This window comes from Leucopleurus acutus, assembly GCF_964270905.1.
Source record: "Leucopleurus acutus genome assembly, chromosome: 5".
Classification (NCBI taxonomy): Eukaryota; Metazoa; Chordata; class Mammalia; order Artiodactyla; family Delphinidae; genus Leucopleurus; species Leucopleurus acutus.
In genome coordinates this window covers 70,501,530-70,520,217 of record NC_139147.1, presented here as the reverse complement: position 1 = coordinate 70,520,217, position 18,688 = coordinate 70,501,530, and the positions used below count along the sequence as shown (strand labels likewise).

Sequence of the window (18,688 nt, the reverse complement as noted above, 5' to 3'; positions counted from 1 at the left end):
AATCCATCCATCACATCCCTACCAGAAAAATCTTAAAATCACCACTTGGCACTGACACCTCCCAGTTCAAACTCTTTCACCGGCTGCCCATTAGTTATAATCATTGCCTCTCAAGCTTGGATAAAAGTAGCCCCAAGGCCATTCTGCTGAGGCAGAAAGACCCAAGATAAACCTGGGGCAGCCCCCGCAGCACAAATTTTACTGGAAAATGTTTGGGGATAAGCATAACTCTTACATAAGAATAAACATGGGGAATATTTAGAGTACGATGACACTTCCATGGAGTTTAAGCATAAAACACCGTCCTTCAAGTGGAATTTGGAGCTTGGCCTCTATGCACACGATGCCACAAGGATAAGTTCATTTTCTCTGGCAGTAGGGCACCACCCTGGTAGAGTGTGGGGTGGGAGTGCACAGTTAAACTCCAGCTCCCTAATCTGGGCAGTTAGAACTAATTGCCCACTCAGAGCCGTCTTGCCAACTGGTTCCTGATGTGCAAAGTTCAGATCACTTTGCTCTTTACTGCTTACTGCTTCTGTTTTTAGTCGAAGCATTCTGAACTTTTGGATAATGCATCCAGCTCTGTCACTTCTCCTGGCAAGTTAACCCCTTTGTGCCTCAGTTTTCTCATCTGGATAACAGTAGGGTTGTGGGGAGGATTTCGTGAATTAACAAGGTAAGTATTTACATTTCAGTGCCTGGCTAGCTGTGTGCTTTCTGTACTGTACGTGTTAGGCATCCTACTATTATTTCCTTCTATTGGTACATGAAGGCTGCCTCTTCTGCTGCTGCCTATAAACCATTCCAGTCTTAACCCACTCATCGTGGCCCAGCCCAAGCCCACCTGGTCCTTTGCACGTGCTGTTAGAGGAAGCTCCCCACCCCCTCCCCTTACAGTCAATTTTAGAACCAGCTCAGGTGTAAAGGATAAGGTGAAAACCTGAGCATCTGTTCTTCAGTTTATTTGTTCGGCTTCACGGAAACCGCCAGCGTATCGACATAAGAAAAACGCAGAATAGTGACATATTGGCCAGTCTCGAATCCGCGTAAAGGGCAAAACTTTAATGAGGGAGGGAAAAGTGCGTTTTGTGTGTGTCTCCACGCCCCACGTGCCCTCACTTCCCCACAGAGCACGTCGCGTCGCGGTAACACTCGCCGGTGCCTCCGTCCCTCCGGCGAGCACGGCTTCGAGAGGACTAGACTACCACGGCACGATTCCCCGCTCCCCGCCCCGGACCCGCTCTCTCTCCTTAAATCCAGCAACCCCAAGTATAATCTCGGCTCGCCCGTGGAGCGTGCCCCTCCCGCTTCCCGTAGCTGCTAGGGAAGCCGGGCCAGACGCTACCCCAGGATTTCGACCCCTGCCCGGGCCGCCAGGTGCGCCGGAAGCAACTTCCACCTGGATGCCCTCGGCCTCCCGTGCTGGCCGGTCCCCGGGAGGGGCGGAGCTCGGCCCGCCCCGCCTCGCCGTAAGCTGACCTTGTGGCAGCCGGGCGGGGGCCGGGACGGGGAGAGAAGGGGAGGAGTAAGGAGAGGAGGAAAGTGGAGCCCCGCGGGCCGGAGGGAGGAAGAAAAGGGAAGGGGCGGAGGCGACGGGCGCAGTGTACCGGCGCGCGGGGGAGCCTCAGCCCGTGGTGCGTCCAGGAGCCGGAGTCCTCCCTGCACAGAGCCGCCCGCCGGGACCGTCCCGAGCGGCGACACCCCGGGCGTCCCGGCCGGGGAGCCGGCGCAGCGGCGGCCCCGGGACTCGGCGGCAAGCGCTGCGGGAGGGATGGTGGCGGCGGGGCGCGGGCCAGCGCAGCTGCCCCCGCCTCCCGCCAGGCCGCGGCCCCCGGCCCCCCGCCCCCGCGCCCCGGCCGCACGTCCCCGCGGAGTCCGCCGCCCGCGCCGCAGCTGAGCCGGGCGCCCCACCATGCCGCGGGCCCCCGCGCCCCTGTACGCCTGCCTCCTCGGGCTCTGCACGCTCGTGCCCCGGCTCCCAGGTAAGCCGTGCCGCTGGCGGTGCAAAGAAACTTTGTGGCGCACGGAGCCGCCCTTGGCGTCTCGGAGGGGCAGGGCCCCGGGCCGTTGTCTGAAGGTGGGAGGCATCCTCGGGGCACTCCCAGGTGGCGAGCCGCTGGGGACGGCCCGGTGGGGGGCTTCCGAACTGCGTGCGCCACCCCGCGCGCGGCCCGCCGCAGCCCCGCAGGGCGGTCGTCGGCCTCCAGTCCCCTCCCGGGCGAGGAGGAGCCTTCCTGAGTAAACAGCCCTGCCCGTCTGCTGACCCAGCCCGCGAGCGCCCGCGCCCATTGCGCGGGGAGGGCCGCCGCCAGCCCCGCGTCGGGATCTGGGCTCTGCACTCCCGGCACAAAGCGGCCCTTGTGGCCGGCCGGGGGCGGCGGGCTGCTGGGAGGCGCCGAGTGATGCCACCGGTACCCTGGTCCCGGGGAGACGAAGGGCAGCTGGAGGCGCGTGACCCGGAGTCTTCGCTGGAGCCAAAGCGTGGGGGCCAGGGCTACTACTCCCGAGGGCTAGTCTCCTGGAAACGCGGGTGTTCAGGCCCTCGTAGCGAATCCTAGAGTTTCACCGCGCCTAGGCCAGCCGCTTTCCTTTAAAGATGTAACCCCCTCTTTCCTCCCCCAAGCCCTCGCATACCCGAGGGGAGACCCGCGTCCCAAACCACAGCCCCACCTGGGAACCAAGCCCCAGCTGGAACATCCCAATCTGATTCCTTCTGCCTGGCTTTATCCCGGAGTTTACAAACACCCCGTGCAGCACACTCCCTTAATTCTGGAGGATTGATTCTGGAACGGAGGGCAGGGGGTGTGCAGTTGCACTCGCGCGATACTGCTCGGGGTCGGCGGCTGCGTGAGGAGCCCTCAGTTACCTGCTTTAAGTTTTCGGAGTTGGGAGGGGGCTGGATGTGGCAGTTGGGAGGCCACAGCGGAGGGATGCTCTGTTGGGCGCTGGGGTTGCCAGGCAGATGAGCTACCGCCATCCCATCCCCCCTCCCCCAAACGCAGGAAGCTCCAAACTTTCTCCTTTCCCGTAGGAGATAATTGTGTTGGGGTGCTCGATTCACTTTCAAGCCCGAGATTCTCGATTGCTCTCGTGAAGCAAATGTCTGGCTGCGAGGGAGGGAAGGACTGTCCCCTGCCGTGTCTCATTTACATGAAGGCAGTGGAGGTTTCTGTCTGAGAGAGAGGAGAGGTCTAGGCAAACAAAAACTTTCTTCAGGGCCTAATTCAAACTTATTACTGTAGCAGGTTTCTTTTTTCACTCCAGAGGTTGGGGTAGATCACCGGTTTCCAAACACCCAACTGGCAACCAGTGCCCATTGCTGATGTTTTCATGGGTCCCCAGGGAAAGGCAAAGAGAAGGATGTATCTTGTGTCACACACAGGAGTATATCATTGCCAACAGCCCCCTGCTTCCCAAGGACTGTCCTTTAATTTGAAATTATGTCTTTTTTATTTTTGGTGGGAAAACTTTTTAATAATTTGTAATGATAATAGAGAGTGGTTTTCATTTTGAGCAAAAGAAAAAATCTGGCAATCCTATATACATTCTACCTTCTCTTTTTGTTTTCTTTTTAAATCATAATGATCCTAATAATCTGTGAAATCCAAAAGTTTGGGAACTGCTGAAGGAGATGACTTCTTAGTTTCCTTACAGTTTGACATTCTGATTCTAGTAAAACCTTAAATACTTCCAGTTGCAAATAATTCTTTCAATACATTATTTTCCATTTGCGTTGTGATTTCTGTTTTTCAAAGTTTGTATACATCTTTCATCTGTGTGTTTAATCCAGCAGGAAATAGACTTCTAATTTAAGGGGGCTCACTTCAAACAAGTCCCTGGCAGGCTGACAGCCCCCATCCCAGGGTTATCTGCTCTCCTTATTATCCCCTTGCCGAGGGCCTCCAGACAGGACCCGAAGATATGGCCTTCCCACATAACCAGGGAAGGGTTTCTCTGGGGTGAGGCCCTTGATCTTTGCTAAGAAGGAGGGAGGAGTGTGGCATTGATCGGGCTGCGGAACTGGAGTCATGTTTGCTATCATTGTTTATTAAAAGGAAAAAAATCAAATGTTCTTCTGGTGAATGTCCTGCACGTTAGAATGCTGGAAATCCTAGGAGAGCCCTTTATCCTATTTACTGCGCTCCTCTTGGCAGCACTCCCTCCCCCCATGATTCCGTGGTCTATGCTGGGGCTGTTGGAATTTGGCCTTGGGTTTGCAGCCCTCCTCAGGTAACCAGGCAAAGGTTCAGAAATGCAAACAGGGGGTTTGGTGTGTCGGCTGCTGTTTACCCTAGGTATTTACACTTTAGCGCCATCATCCTTGAATTAGGGGGACTTTCAATAAAGGGGATTGAGGCAGAAGAGGGCAGGGCCTAATTAGCTCTAATTAGTATTCCTCTCCTGCTTGTTCTCCATGCTTATTTAGCTACTGAGGCAACGGAGAATTAAAATATCTAAGTAGTTGGCAGAAGGCCCTTTGTGCCTGCCTACCCTGGTAACTACTTTTTCTCCTCCAGCGAGCTCATGGAGACGTTCTGAGAAGTTTTAACATCGTGTGGGACGATTACACAGTGCTTAAACGATGGTGCCCCTTTCACGTGGCGGTGTGCAGCTGTGTTAATGGGGTGGGGTCGCTTCACAGGTATTTTCAGTTGGTCGGGGCGGAGGGCTGTGGTGTGTTTTCTTTCTTTCTAGCTGGAATGGGAGTAACGGCCTTTCTAAATGTAAAGGAACACTTTACTTATAGGTGCCCATTTGTTGGTGAGGCTGCTGCTTCTATTGAATGCAGGGTTCGATTACTGGGCCACATGGTGAAAAGTTTGCTCCCAGACAGGCCTTGACACCTCCCCTGTGGCGGATGCTTGAAGCAGGGCTGTAGAGTGCCCCTCCCCACCTCCAGGCTAGTTCCCTACCCCACTGCCCCCCAGAGTTTTTCAGAGATGGTTGCTTGTCTCTTGTAGAGTTATTCTCAACTCTCGCTCAGAGTGATCCTGTTAAAACTCAAGTTAGATCGTGTCGCTCTGCTTCAAACCCTCCAGTGGCTTCCGGAAGTCTTGCCAGTGCCCTGCCAGGCTCTCCATGAACGCCCCCTGCCCCCCCCCCCCCCCCCCCGTGCCTCTCACCACTTCCCCTCATGCACTTCAGTCCAGCACCGAGGGCCTCCTTGTCTTCGAGCTCAGCTGCAGGCCTTCCCTCTGCCTGGAATGCTCTCCCTGCAGATCTCCGCACGGCGGGCCGCCTCCACACCCCCCCACACCCCCCAGCCTTTTCTCAGTGTCTCCAGCTCAGCCGGAGCTGCAGCCTCCTGCCCCACATTCTTCCTGTCTCCTTGCCTTCCTTGATTTTTCTCCCTAGCACTTAGCACCATCTAATGTACTTCCTTATCTGGAGTATCGTCCATCTTCTGAGCATTGTGCCCCTCACCAGGACATAAGCTCCGTGAGGGCAGGGTGCTTTGTCCGTTCTATTTGACACTGTACCCTCTGTGCCTAGAACAGTGCCTGACTCATACTCGTTGAATGAATGGATGAACACGAGCCTTGGTACTGTGTGTGTGTGTTGGAGGCGGAGTGTCCCGTCCTCACCTCCTTGCCTCCTCCTACAACTAGCTTTGAGGTCAGGGACTATGCATGTAACTTATTAGGAGGAAACATTCATTGTTGTGAGGGAGAGAACTCATTTGAGTGTGTCAAGATTTTTTGAGCTGGAATCTATGATAGAGGCCATTTAGTCCACCCCTGGAATTGTTTGCAGGAAGATGCCGAGGCCAGGAAAGGTTAAATGACTTGTAGCCAATAAGTGACAGAACAAGTACTTGGATCTTTCGTGCCAGGAAAGCCTTTTCCTCAGCCCATGACTCCAGCCCAAATGTCCCGTCCTCTGTGAAGCCTTGACTGCATCCCTCAGATGGAGCAGAGTTGGCCTCCCCTTCCCTTGCTCTCATAGCATATTCTGTCTGGTAGAGAGACTGGGGGCTGCCTCATCTGCTACGTGGTGAATTGCCGGATCTCACTTACCTTTAGGTCCCTGATACGGACACAATGATTGGTACTCAGTTGAGTCCTCCCCGCCCGGCCACTCCTACCATGGTTTCAATGACCTTAAAACCCTCAACTTCCTAAACATGTAAAACAATTTTAGTTACAGAAAACTTGAGAAGGTAGTATAGAGAGCTCCCGTATGCCCCACTTCCGGTTTTGCCTATTATATTTACATCTTGCATTCATCTGGCATATTTGTTACAATGAATGAACCACATCAATATGTTATAATTAACGAAAATCCGGGGCTCCTTAGTTGCGGCATGTGGGATCTAGCTCCCTGACCAGGGATCGAATCCACATCCCCTGCATTGGAAGGCAGATTCTTAACCACTGTGCCACCAGGGAAGTCCCCAGTTGTCTTTTTAAAAATAAATTTTTGAATAGGTAATATATTCATATACTTTTTAAAAGCATAACAAGTGTAGGGTGAGAGATCTCTTTTCCATGCTTGTTGCCCGTTAGTCTGGGACATTGCCCCCACCCCCTTCCCTGCTCAGACCATCCCTGTCAGTTTCTTATGGATCCATAGTGTTTTCTGTACATTTATTACAGATCTCCCTCCCCCAGTTTTATTGAAAGGCAGCACTAAACACACTGTTCTGTACCTTGCCTTTTCTGTTAGCTTAGCGATAAGTATATCCGAGTGAGCTTCATATCAATGTGCAGGGAATAGGGAGCATGCACATTCTTTTTTAAAGCCACGTAGTATTCTAGTATTTGAATTGGTGTTTTAAAAAAACAAGTCATATCTGTAAAGCCAACGTTGTCGCGTGTTTTTGCAGATGTCTGCTGTTCAGAAAGGCAGTAAAGATATAAACAAGACAGATCCTTCCTAGGGCGTATTTACACTTCATGGTAACATCTTTAGACTGATGACTCTTTAATTGCTAGAATCAGCACTGGAAAGACTTTGTCACATGTGGGGATTGTGGTTCAGGGCATGGGAAGAGGCACTCCAGTGCCTTACCACTTCCCCCCCCCCACCGAACAAGAATGATGAAATGTTTTTATTTTCTGTTGTCTTGAAAACAATGAGTAAAATGTAATTCGGGATTGTGTTTCTCTCACCTAGCTGGAGGAGGGTGCAGGCAGGAAGGGATGGATTAGGAGAAACATTTCACGCATCTTGAAGGAAGAATCGGCCGGACATGGCAGCTGCCTGGATATGACTGATGACAGGCAAGGATGAGTCAATGAGTTTGGGAAGGAGACAGTGTTTTCAGATGATGGTTTGCAGTAAACCCCTGGCTTCAGAGACATTAAGGGCTGCAGGCAGTTGACATTGAGCTGGAATGGTCACTGTGCAAACAGTAACCAAGAAAAGTTGTGGCCACTGTCTGGGCTGCTAGCATCTATTACCATGACCTAGACACAACACTCTGACATTTGTGAACTGCAGCTGTTTTAACGTTTTTTTCATTGCTTCCTTCCTTTCAAAATGCTATTGGTGCCAAGTGACTCATCCAGCCAAATCTAAGCTTACTGAAATATTAATAGGTGGAAAGAGGAGAGATGCCAGAGGGAGTAAGGCTGGCACCGTGGCTCATATCAGCACACAGTCTATGCTTCTGGTTCCCTGAGTTCCTGGCTGCTACCTGGTCCCTGGCAGACTGTGAGCTCCTGGGGAGCAAGGCCTGGGTCATTCATCTCTGTATCTCTAGCATCCCCTAGTCCAGTGCTTGGCGTTTGGGACATGCTTAGAACAGGGTTTCTTGAATTTTAATTTGTCCCAACAGCCACCTAATTTTATTTTTATATTTAAAATAAATTTATAATTTTTATACGATTGTAAAAGGTTACTTTCTATTTACAGTTACTACAAATTATAGCAATGCGATTTTAGAGGAATCATTTTGAGTGCAGGGAAACTACTTTACTATATTGCATGTGAATATGTAAGAGTAGCAGAAACAATTAAGGATGACAAATATTTTATAGTTGTTCAGTATGTTTTCATACCAGATGCCTGTCACATCCCTGGAGCCTCTTCAGGATTACGTCCAAGGTCTTTCGGGCTGACAAAGCAGAAGACCAGAGCCCAGTCTGATATGGGTCAGAACGGAGGAGCCCTTAATGCTGTGAACCTGAGACCCCCGACCCAAGGTCCCAGAGCTCAGTGATGAGGCCCTGCTATTTAGAAAGTGGTGTTTGTGAATTTATGTTGATTAGGGCAGAGACATAAATGAGACATCCAATCTCAAATTCCTTTCTGACTGAGGGCCTGTTGGACTTCTCTCCTCCAGAGGACCCTGGAGCTCACTGGTCACATGGCCTGCGTCTGGGATGGTGCAGGGATCCCCAGGCAGGTACCCTACGTGGGCACTTGCCGACCAGTGCCCCTTCTGTTATTTTTTTTTGTGGTATGCGGGCCTCTCACTGTTGTGGCCTCTCCCACTGCAGAGCACAGGCTCTGGACGGGCCGCTTCGCAGCATGTGGGATCTTCCCGGACCAGGGCACGAACCTATGTCCCCTGCATTGGCAGGCGGACTTTCAACCACTGTGCCACCAGGGAAGCCCCAGTGCCCCCTTCTGACCTCTTACTTGTAGACTGGGCTCCTTCTTTCAAGTCACTCTTGTTTTCTCATGTTTTCAACTGTAAAATGAGGTGACTTGACGAGCTCATGCTAAAGCATTTCTAGCTCCAGGGTTCTGCAATTCCATTATTTTTATAGAAATGATTTTATACATCAAAGCAAATGACATGCCACAAGGGCCTGAGTGTGTATTTGATAAGGTTGAGGAGAGCAGAAGAAAAGTCACTTTCATTCTAGTTTTGATTTTTTTCACCCCCTCAGGTAGTGGTTTCTGACACGTAAGGAGATTTTTTTTTTTTTCAGTTATTCACATCTATTTATTTAATGTCAATACTTCAAGCTAAGTATTCTGGGGAATATTTTTTTTTTTAATTGAAGTATAGTTGATTTACAATGTTGTGTTTATTTCTGCTCTACAGCAAAGTGATTCAGGTAAGGAGATTAGACCAGAACATTGAACTGGCATTTTGAAACTTTTCCTGCCATCATTCTCTTTTTTAAAAGGCTTTTTTATTTTATTATATTTTGTTTTATTTTATTTATTTATTATCCCTCCCCTCCCCCCTTATCCCTCAGTAACTATAAGTGTATTTTCTACATCTGTAACTCTATTTCTGTTTTGTAGATAAGTTCATTTGTAGCCTTTTTTTAGATTCCACATATAGGCGATATCATATATTTGTCTTTCTCTGTCTGACTGACTTTACTCAGTATGACAATCTCTAGGACCATCCATGTTGCTGCAAATGGCATTATTTAAAAGGTGTTTTACAAAGTGCCTATCTGAACGTCTCCAAGTGAGTGGATTCACTTTAAAATGAGAAAGGAGGTTGTCAAGGCGGACAGGAGGCAGGCAAGCCCAACTTCCCCGTGGGCTGGAGTCTGAGACCTTCTTGGTGAGTGTTTGGGACCTGGAAAGGACTCTATCTCCTGAAATGAGGCGTGCACGGTGGTTGGTCCCAGCTTGTTTCTTCTGGAAAATGTGTTCTGAGTCCAGTACTGCACCCAGGAGGTCCTGCTGTAGGCCTGGCAGTGAGATTGTGGTCCCCCAGCTCCAGGGGTATGAGGCAGGGGCCCCAACAGGGCGATGGCTGGTGGGGAGGGTTCAGGTTGGGGTCTCTGGCTGGGGAAAACCATCATTCTCGCCCTCTTTGGGCTCCCAAAGCTGCCCTGCCTTTCCTCCTAGCACCTCAGGTTCCATCCCAGCTGCCATTCTTATCCCAAATGGTATTTGTTCCCTCTAGTGTGGGGTGACACAGTGCAGCTTCCTGCGTCACCCACTTTCTGAGGATTTTCACTGCTAGTGACAAAGAAGAAGCAGAGAGTTAAAATGAGCAAATTAGGGAAATGTTACAGTTTTAAGATGTCTTACAACCAATATTGTTATGTTGTTTTGTGGAGCTAGGGAATAGTCTCCGCCTCCCGGTGTTTTCTCCTCCACTCTCTCGTTAATCTCATTGACTTTTTTTTTCCCCTTTATGGTCTGAGCCCTTCTTTCTGGGGCTGGTGGCCCTGGGTTTTTCTTTTTTCTATTTATCTGCTGTGCCCCTAGGCAGTAACCAGAAGAGACCAGTGGGTCTGTTAGTGCTGTGAGGACCAAATAAAGTTATTTCTGTTCAGAGAAAAACCAACCAGTTCTGCTCTTGGTCAAAAGAAATCTGTCGGGGATGTTTCAGAAAGGAAGAAAAAGAACTGGATGCTAAGTTTCACCAAGAATGTCTTTGCTGTTGGGGGTGGGAGCTGGAGGGGGGGTAGAGTGAGGTAGGGAGGTGGGCGAGGAGAGGGGACAAGGGCTTTAACCTCAGTACCACAGTGGAGCCTGCCTCGGGAGGCCCCTCCCCATATGAACGGCACAGGGACGGGGGTGGAGGAGGTACTGGCCTGGGCTTGAAATAAGTGACTTTTATAGCAATAAAGAAGTTTCCTTCTAATCTTAGTTTCTGATTTTATTTAAAAATCAGGGATGGATTTTGAATTTGATCAAATGCCTTTTTATCACCTTCTGAGGTGGTATGTTTTTTTCTTACTTGACCTACTAGTAGATATATTGAATTAATGGATTTCCCATATCTTAAGCTGACATTGTATTCCTGGGATGTATTCTTTTTTTTTTTTTCTTTTTTTTGCGGTACGTGGGCCCCTCACTGTTGTGGCCTCTCCCGTTGCGGAGCACAGGCTCCGGACGCACAGGCTCAGCGGCCATGGCTCACGGGCCAAGCCTCTCCGCGGCATGTGGGATCCTCCCGGACCGGGGCACGAACCTGCGTCCCCTGCATCGGCAGGCGGACTCTCAACCACTGCGCCACCAGGGAAGCCCTGGGATGTATTCTTCTTTAAGGGCTGTGCTGGCTTCTTTTGGTACACTGTGGATTTGGTGTGACAGTACCTGATTTAGGATTTTCTTATGCCTGAAGAAGATCGATCGGTTTTTTTTTTCTTTCCTTTTTGTACTATTTTTCTCATTTTGGCTGGACTAAGTGTAAAGGGGCCTTGTTCCCCCTCAATGAGGCAGGACCTGCTGTGTTACTGGAGAAGGCGGTGGGAACTAAGTGGGTGCAGCAGAAGGAATGGGAGTTGCAAACACAAGTGTGCACGTGGTGGGTGCTTCAAAAACTGTCAGTCTTTAGCTTTGGCCAGTGAGCCTTCACCTGCAGTTAGCACAGGGGCCTTGCACTCCTCAGCCTCGCGGAGGTCCCCTGGTAAAAAAAAAAGGAAGTGACTCCTCCTCCCGCCCCATTCAAAAGCCTCATTAATAGAGGTTACGGCCAGAAACTAATTGGTGCATCTTTATCTTTCTTTGAAGGTCTCAACATATGCACTAGTGGAAGTGCCACCTCTTGTGAAGAATGTCTGCTAATCCACCCAAAATGTGCCTGGTGCTCCAAAGAGGTATGTGGGAGGGGGAGGGGAGGAGTGCTGTGAGGGGGTGGGGGAGGGGTGGGGGAGGGGGTGGGGGAGGGGTGGGGGAGGGCGTGGGCTGCACCACAGCCCACAAGTTGACTGTGCAGAAAGTGTGCAGATTCTGCGAACTGCCTCTTCCTCTTTCTCCCATGGCGATGACGAAAAGAAAAGCTACATTTTTATAAGTTGGGTCTCTAGGTAGTGTTGAATGTTTTAATCCTGTTTGGGGGAAGCAAGGTCTTCCTTCCCTTTTGTGGGGGAACCAGTTATGACTCTTGTATAGTTTTCTGCAATTTGGTAAAAGACCTGAGCTTGTGAAGTGAGTCCGTTGCATAACAATTTAAAACATGCCTGGGTGGGTGGCCTGTTGGTGGACGCCAGTCATTGTGGAGTGGCTTATCTGAGGATGAATAATATAAACTGGCCTCTGTGAAATGATTTTATTTGAAAACAATGGCTGATGTTTCTTCAAACCCTACAGGAAGGGATGTAGGTTTGGGGTGGTGATAGGCATATTGCTATCGTAAAGCAATACAAATACCAGTGCTTGGTGGCCTCATCAGGAAATATTCAATTTCTAACCCTCCTGTCTTGGGGGAAATTTCTGGGTCACTTTTCTAAACTTGTTAGAACCATGGAGCACAAACCCTCTCTGCACTAGTACACCATTAAAGTTATTCTTAAAAGAACCCAAGATTTGCCATTTGGGCTGCCTCAGCCTCTGCAGTTCAGTGTGCGTGCCTGTCAGGAGGACCAAGGATGGCTCCTGGGAGGCCAGACCTCATCGCCATGATGCAACTCCAGAAGTCTAGGGACTCCTTTAGCCTCTGATGGCTAAAAACAATCGTGTGGGGACCCCCTACTAGATGCCACACACTTCGTATATCGTATGTCTAATCCGCACGACAGCTCTGTCGGGTGGGTGGCAATACACCCGTTTTACTGATGGAAATCTCAGTCTCAGAGCGGGGAAGTGACTGTTTCAAGGCCACACCATTTTCCAAAGCTAGGGTTTCAGTCTGGCTTCCTGGACTTCCGAGCCCAGGCTCTCTCTTCTAGGCTACACTGCCTCTTCCATGTGACTCTTCTAGAATTTTTTCTAGTAGAGAGTAAGATTACTAAACAAGCTACTTTGAGAGAGGACTCTTCCCCACATATGAACCCCTCGTATTTGTGCTTAATTGTAGTCTTTGTTATCAACTTTCTTTAAAACCTTTCACTGGTTCCTTATGACCTGCATGACAAATCCAAGTTCTGTAGCCCCTGCCTGCCTCCCCACCTTCATCCCTTGCTTGCCCCCAAGACTTTAGCCCCAGGGAATGACTCGAAGGTCCCCAGAGAGTCCTGACTGATGAACACCCTCATGGTTTTCCCTGTGCTGCTGCTTCTCCTGCAGGGCCTTCCCGGCTTTCCCCTCCTTTCCCTGACCAACACCTTGTCTTCAGTTTTCAAGAGTTAGTTCAAGGGCTTCCCTGGTGGCGCAGTGGTTAAGAATCCGCCTGCCAATGCAGGGGACACGGATTCAAGCCCTGGTCCAGGAAGATCCCACGTGCCATGGAGCAACCAAGCCCGTGCGCCACAACTACTGAACCCGTGCGCCACAACTACTGAACCCGTGCGCCACAACGACTGAAGCCCACGTGCCTAGAGCCCGTGCTCCACAACAAGGGAAGCCACCGCACTGAGAAGCCTGTGCTTCTCACTCCATGAAGAGTAGCCCCTGCTCACTGCAACTAGAGAAAACCTGCGGACAGCAATGAAGACCCAACACAGCCAAAAATTAGAAAAAAAGAAAAAGTTAGTTCAGGACCCATCTACTCCATGAAGACTTCCATGGTTTTCCCCCAGACACATCTGTCTGTCCACCCAACCATCTATCCATCCATCTGTCCAACCATCCATCCGTCCATCCATCCATCCATCCATCCATCCATCCATCCATCCATCCATCCATCCATCTGAAATTAAAATGTAAGCTCCCTCCACCAGAATGTTATGGCAGTGGTTTTATCTGGTTTCTTCACTGCTGGATCCCCCACACCCTGACTGGTGCCTGGCACATAGTAGTTGCTCAGTAAGATTGATGGAAGGATTTCACTGAGTGGCTGTTTATTACGTGTCTGCACGTACAGGCCATGACCACCTCTTTGTCTCCCCTGTAGTCCGTCCTCCTTCTGTCGCACTTATAGCCTCTTATTCTGTGCATTTGTTTTCATGCCTGCTTCCAATTAAATCATCATCTCCTTGAGAATCTTTGTCTTATTCATCTTCAGATCTGGCCAAGAATCTGGCAGGAATTCATATTTGGTAAAAGAAGCCTGCTAAAAAGACATGGAGTTAGAAAACGAAAGTTTGAATCTCAGTTTTACCATGATTTATTGTCACTGTCTTTTTTTTTCTTAAATTTTTTTTTTTTTTTTTTTTTGCGGTACCCGGGCCTCTCACTGCTGTGGCCTCTCCTGTTGCGGAGCACAGGCTCCAGACGCGCAGGCTCAGCGGCCATGGCTCACGGGCCCAGCCGCTCCGCGGCATGTGGGATCCTCCCGGACCAGGGCACGAACCCGTGTCCCCTGCATCGGCAGGCGGACTCTCAACCACTGTGCCACCAGGGAAGCCCTATTGTCACTTTCTTGGTATGTAAAATGAAGATGACAGTTCTCACCCTCCAGCATTTTGGGAGTACAAAATGAGATCAGTTCATGAGAGGGCTTGTGGCTGGGACCTCTAAGTAACCAAGCCTCCTGAACCTTGTCATCTACGGATATCTTCTAGTGGAATGTGGGCAGTGCGATTAGGAAGCCGGGCTGCATTGTCTACTTTAGGTCTCTTCCGTTCCTGTGCTAGTACTTCCCAAGTCTGACGTCCCAATCCTGGTAGTGACTGATGTTATCTCGCGGAGCATATCATTGTCCTGGCCCCACACCTGGGTTCGCTCTGTGCTTATAGCCTCAATCTTGGCTGAAGAACCTCCTGTGCTGCCTGCCTGGGAACGCGGCTTCCCATCCTCTTGGGAGGTGAACTTTCCCCATGGCCTGAGTGTGTTTCAGAGAGCTGGGTTTGGGGCATTCAGGAATAGTTTTGATCAACCCCTGCCTCTTAGCAAGACAGGATAAGTGTGGCCGAGTGCCTTAACAGTGAATCCTGGGACATGAGCACAGAAGTGAGGTTTCCGCCAAGAACACATGACCTGTGTGCGCTGGAGGGCTGGTGCCGAGTGGAGGGCCAGGTCCCTAACTAGTGTGTTCCCGTGGATGCTGATCCGCCGCTAGCCACCCTGTGGCTGCATGCCGCCACAGATTAACCCCGAACAATTCCATCAGGAGCCCGCTGCTCCAGATCCCACAATGGCTTCCTTATTTATTTGGGGTGGAGGTGGGGACGTCTTGCTCTGCATTTAACACTGCTTGGAGCCTAATTCCATCTCCTCTCCCCAGTCCCCCCTCTCGTCCCTGTATTCTCCCACAGGTGTGGCGTTTGAGTCAGCCAGTGCCCTCACCGCCGCCCCCCCCCCCCCCCGCCCCGTCTCCACACTTCATGCTGGTTCTGTCTGCCTGGGTCTGCTGTATGGCCCCGTTAACCTGGCTCTCCTGTCTTCCTTTTCTAACTGTGGCTTAATTTTCCCTGGTGGCTTTAGACAAGGGGTCCCCAAGCCCTGGGCCACGGACCGGTACTGGTCTGTGGCCTGTTAGGAACCTGGCCGCACAGCAGGAGGTGAGCGGCGGGCCAGCGAGCGAAGCTTCATCAGCCGCTCCCCATCGCTCGCATTACTGCCTGAGCCATCCCGCCCCCCCATGGAAAAGTTGTCTTCCACGAAACCGGTCCCTGGTGCCAAAAAGTCTGGGGACCGCTGCTTTATTTATTTTTTAATGTGTTTGGGGATATTTAAAAAAATTTTATTTATTTTTGGCTGTGTTGGATCTTCGTTGCTGCGTGCAGGCTTTCTCTAGTTGCGGTGAGCGGGGGCTACTCTTCGTTGTGGTGCGTGGGCTTCTCATTGCGGTGGCTTCTCTTGTTGCGGAGCACGGGCTCTAGGTGTGTGGGCTTCAGTAGTTGCAGCACGCGGGCTCAGTAGTTGCAGCACACGGGCCCTAGAGTGCACGGGCTTCAGTAGTTGCGGCGCATGGGCTCAGTAATGGCGCACGGGCTGAGTTGCTCCGCGGCATGTGGAATCTTCCCGGATCAGGGCTCGAACCGTGTCCCTTGCTTTGGCAGGTGGATTCTTAACCACTGTGCCACCAGGGAAGTCCCGGCACCTTTGCTTTAGACCTTACCCTCTGGCTTCAAGACCAGAGTTGCCAGACTCTCCCTTACCCTAGACGAGGAAGTGGAGGGTATGCTGCTGGTCTTTACCACACAGCTCAGCCCGTCTCCTGTCCTTCATCACAGCCCTGGGCTGTTCTCGGCCAGCTTGAACACTCCCTGTGCTGTTTGTACTGCACGGCGTAAAACATATAGCAAACTCTGGCAGCTTATTGTCTATTTTGTCCTTCATGTTTTAAAAGTAGACATTTGTCTCTGCTCTAAGAGAGTAAGTCTCACAACCCAGCTAGCTCTGAAGAGCCGTGTGCGGGGAAGAATGCGTGTGAATGCTTTTACGGCAAGGCCTCGGGACAGCCTATGTTATTTCCACTCACGTTTTCTCACCTGAAACCAGTTACATCCCTCAGCCTAAGTGCAGTAGGAGCTGGGAGACTTAATCTAGCTGTGTGCTGGGGAGGAAGGGGGAAGGGGCTTTGTGGACCAGCAGCCTGTGCCAGGGGCAGGGAGGCCAGCGTGCTGGACAGAGGACAAGGTTTGGGGAGAAGTGGGCGGGGCTGAAGGACTGGCGTGTGGTCCCCCCGGCCCTGCACGGAAAGAAGGGTTGTGGGAGGCCCGGTGGAGGCAGAGGCAGACAGGGCGATGGCACTCAGGGTTGGGGGTGAGGGAGGCTCTTGAGGTGTGAACGTGAGCCAACCTGAGGCCATGTTGCTGTGAGCGGTCCAGGCTGCTGTGAAACCAGAGGGAGAAGGAGCGGGCAGGCATGGCCACCCCGTGGAATCCCGCGGGACAAGAACAGGGAGACCTGGGGCGCTTGGATGGTGGATGTAGGGGCAGACGTGGGAGGAGATGGAGAACCTGGGCCGCGGGGAAGGGTCTTTGCCTTGGAGGTGGACGTGGAGAGAAGGAATGAAGGGGTCAGTAGGACTGGAGGTGGGAATGTGAAGAAGGAGACAGAGTAGAGGCTGGGAAGCAAGACCGGCCGCCTGGGCCTCCTGGGAGATTACCGTGGTGGGGAAAGGAGAGGGAGGGCGCATGACCTGTAGTCTCCTTTGAGCTGGGAAGGAATGAAAAACATAAGCGTCCGCCCCAGCTCACGATAAAATACAGATCTATGGAGAGCATCTCTTTGCGGTCCTGAAAGAAGCATCTCGGCCTCTTGCAGGTGCTTCGTGAACATTTGTCCAGTGCATTAAGGGAGCTGAGCGGAAGCTGACAGGGATTTCCCCCTCCCCCAGGCAGGCAGGCCACGTGGGGGTGTGTTGACGGTGCACAGAGTTCAGTCTGTCATCCCTTAACCTTCTGCTTCCCTCCCCCGCCCCCTAATCCACAAGGGCTCCATCGAGCCAGGGCCGAAGCCCAGAGAGCAGCTGGCTCCGTGCCTCTGCCCGGCTCTCTGCCTGTTCACCAGTTTGCGACTTCTTCCCCCTCATCCCAGGATCCGGCAGTCTGCCCCCTTTCCTGCTTGGGTTCCTCTTCCCCCAGGCCTGCAGTTTCTCAACTCCTCCACCCTGCTGTTTGTTTCCGCAGCAGGCAGCGAGGCGCCCAGAGGATGTGATGACCCGAGTGGCACAGGCGGACAAGCCGAGTGCCCTGGCCACGGTGGCCGTGGGCGCAGGAGGGACGTTTTTGATTAACAAAACGTAGGGGAGTTCAGTGTACAGTGAACAGTAGACCTCATTATATCCTCTGTGTAATAGGCGATGGAGGGAGCAGAGAGGGCCAGGTGGTAACAACTCCGAGCCAGCGCCAGTGTCGGAACAAAAGTAAAAGCCATCTACATTTGGAACGCCTCCCTTTTCTTTCTTGTATTATTACCGCTTAGTGACTAAAAGTCCTGCAAGGTATTTCAAGTTCCAGCGTGCATTCTGTTGCTTCTCTTGGTAACTTGCCTGTCACGTAGTTACCCTTCCCTCGTGAGCCCTTTGGAGGATTCGTGACGGTGTTTCTGGAGACCCCGGACAGATGCTTCCTTCACGAACTGAAACCTCTTCTGGCACGGAGCCGTAAGCACCTGTGAGCATTTGAGCTGCCCCATGAGAGCCCGTCCTGAAAGTAGTTTCCATTTTTCCGTGTTGAGATGAAGACTCATACCTGTTTTTCTGCATCAAGTGGCTATTTACCCTCCAAGTTTGATAGGTGGCAGGAAGAGCTCAACACCTGAGGCAGCAGGGAAATACTAAATTCAGAGGGATGGAGTTTGAGGGCCCAGAGTCCGTTTCCCGCTCTGGAATTCAGCCGTGACCTTGGCTGAGAAGAACACTGAGCTTACTTCCAGAAAGCTGAGGCCGGAGGCACTTACACTTCTCAGGAGAACATACGCATGAACTTAGGCGTGTGGGCTTCTGATTCCTCCTCTGTAGAAGGGAGGGGCTGGCACCAGATGATGCATCCGAGGTCCCTTCCCCCTGGAACTTGCTGTGTTCTGACACCTGGCAGAGGGTCAGGTGTCAGGTCTCTGGGATCTGAGGGCTCTTAGCACATCAGACTTCAGGGTGTCGCTCACGAGAGGAGGATTTTCTTAATCACGAGTCTTCCTTTCCTCCAAGGGTTTATACTTTGGGGCCTCTGCATTCACAGAATTCGAAGCTTGGAAATGGTGGTATCCAGGCCTTGTCTTTATTTATACCATGTGTGAACCTGGAAGGTCATAACTGTCACAATATATGTCCCTGGTCTTTGTGGTTTTGGTTCCTTTCTTTAAATATGCATCCATCCTTATTCAAAATTAAAATATCTGGAGAGGAGCTAGAGGAGGGGAATAGAGGGAAAGCCCTTGGGCTGGTGGGGTTACCACTCCCTGCGGGGTCTGCAGTGTTCTCCGTCCCTTTCTTGGGCAGCAAGAGCCTATGCTAGAAGTCAGTCATGGCTATTTTCAGACTGCATGCCGGAGAGACCTTCAACTGTTGTGGGCATCCTTGATTGATATCGAGGTAGCTGCCTTACTCTCA

The 18,688-nt window shown here is 51.4% G+C and overlaps 1 protein-coding gene across 2 annotated transcripts in view; it reads left to right on the top strand.

The window, feature by feature from the left end:
- Positions 1–1,548: 1,548 nt before the first annotated feature.
- The window catches only part of ITGB5 (integrin subunit beta 5), a 112,447-nt gene continuing 95,307 nt past the window's right edge, over positions 1,549–18,688 (top strand). For both annotated transcript variants that reach the window (XM_082839597.1, XM_082839596.1), the window contains exons 1-2: positions 1,549–1,982; positions 11,383–11,468. In XM_082839597.1, the coding sequence (XP_082695723.1) occupies positions 1,913–1,982; positions 11,383–11,468 (156 nt within the window). In that variant the 5' untranslated portion in view covers positions 1,549–1,912. The remainder of the gene's footprint in view (positions 1,983–11,382; positions 11,469–18,688) is intronic.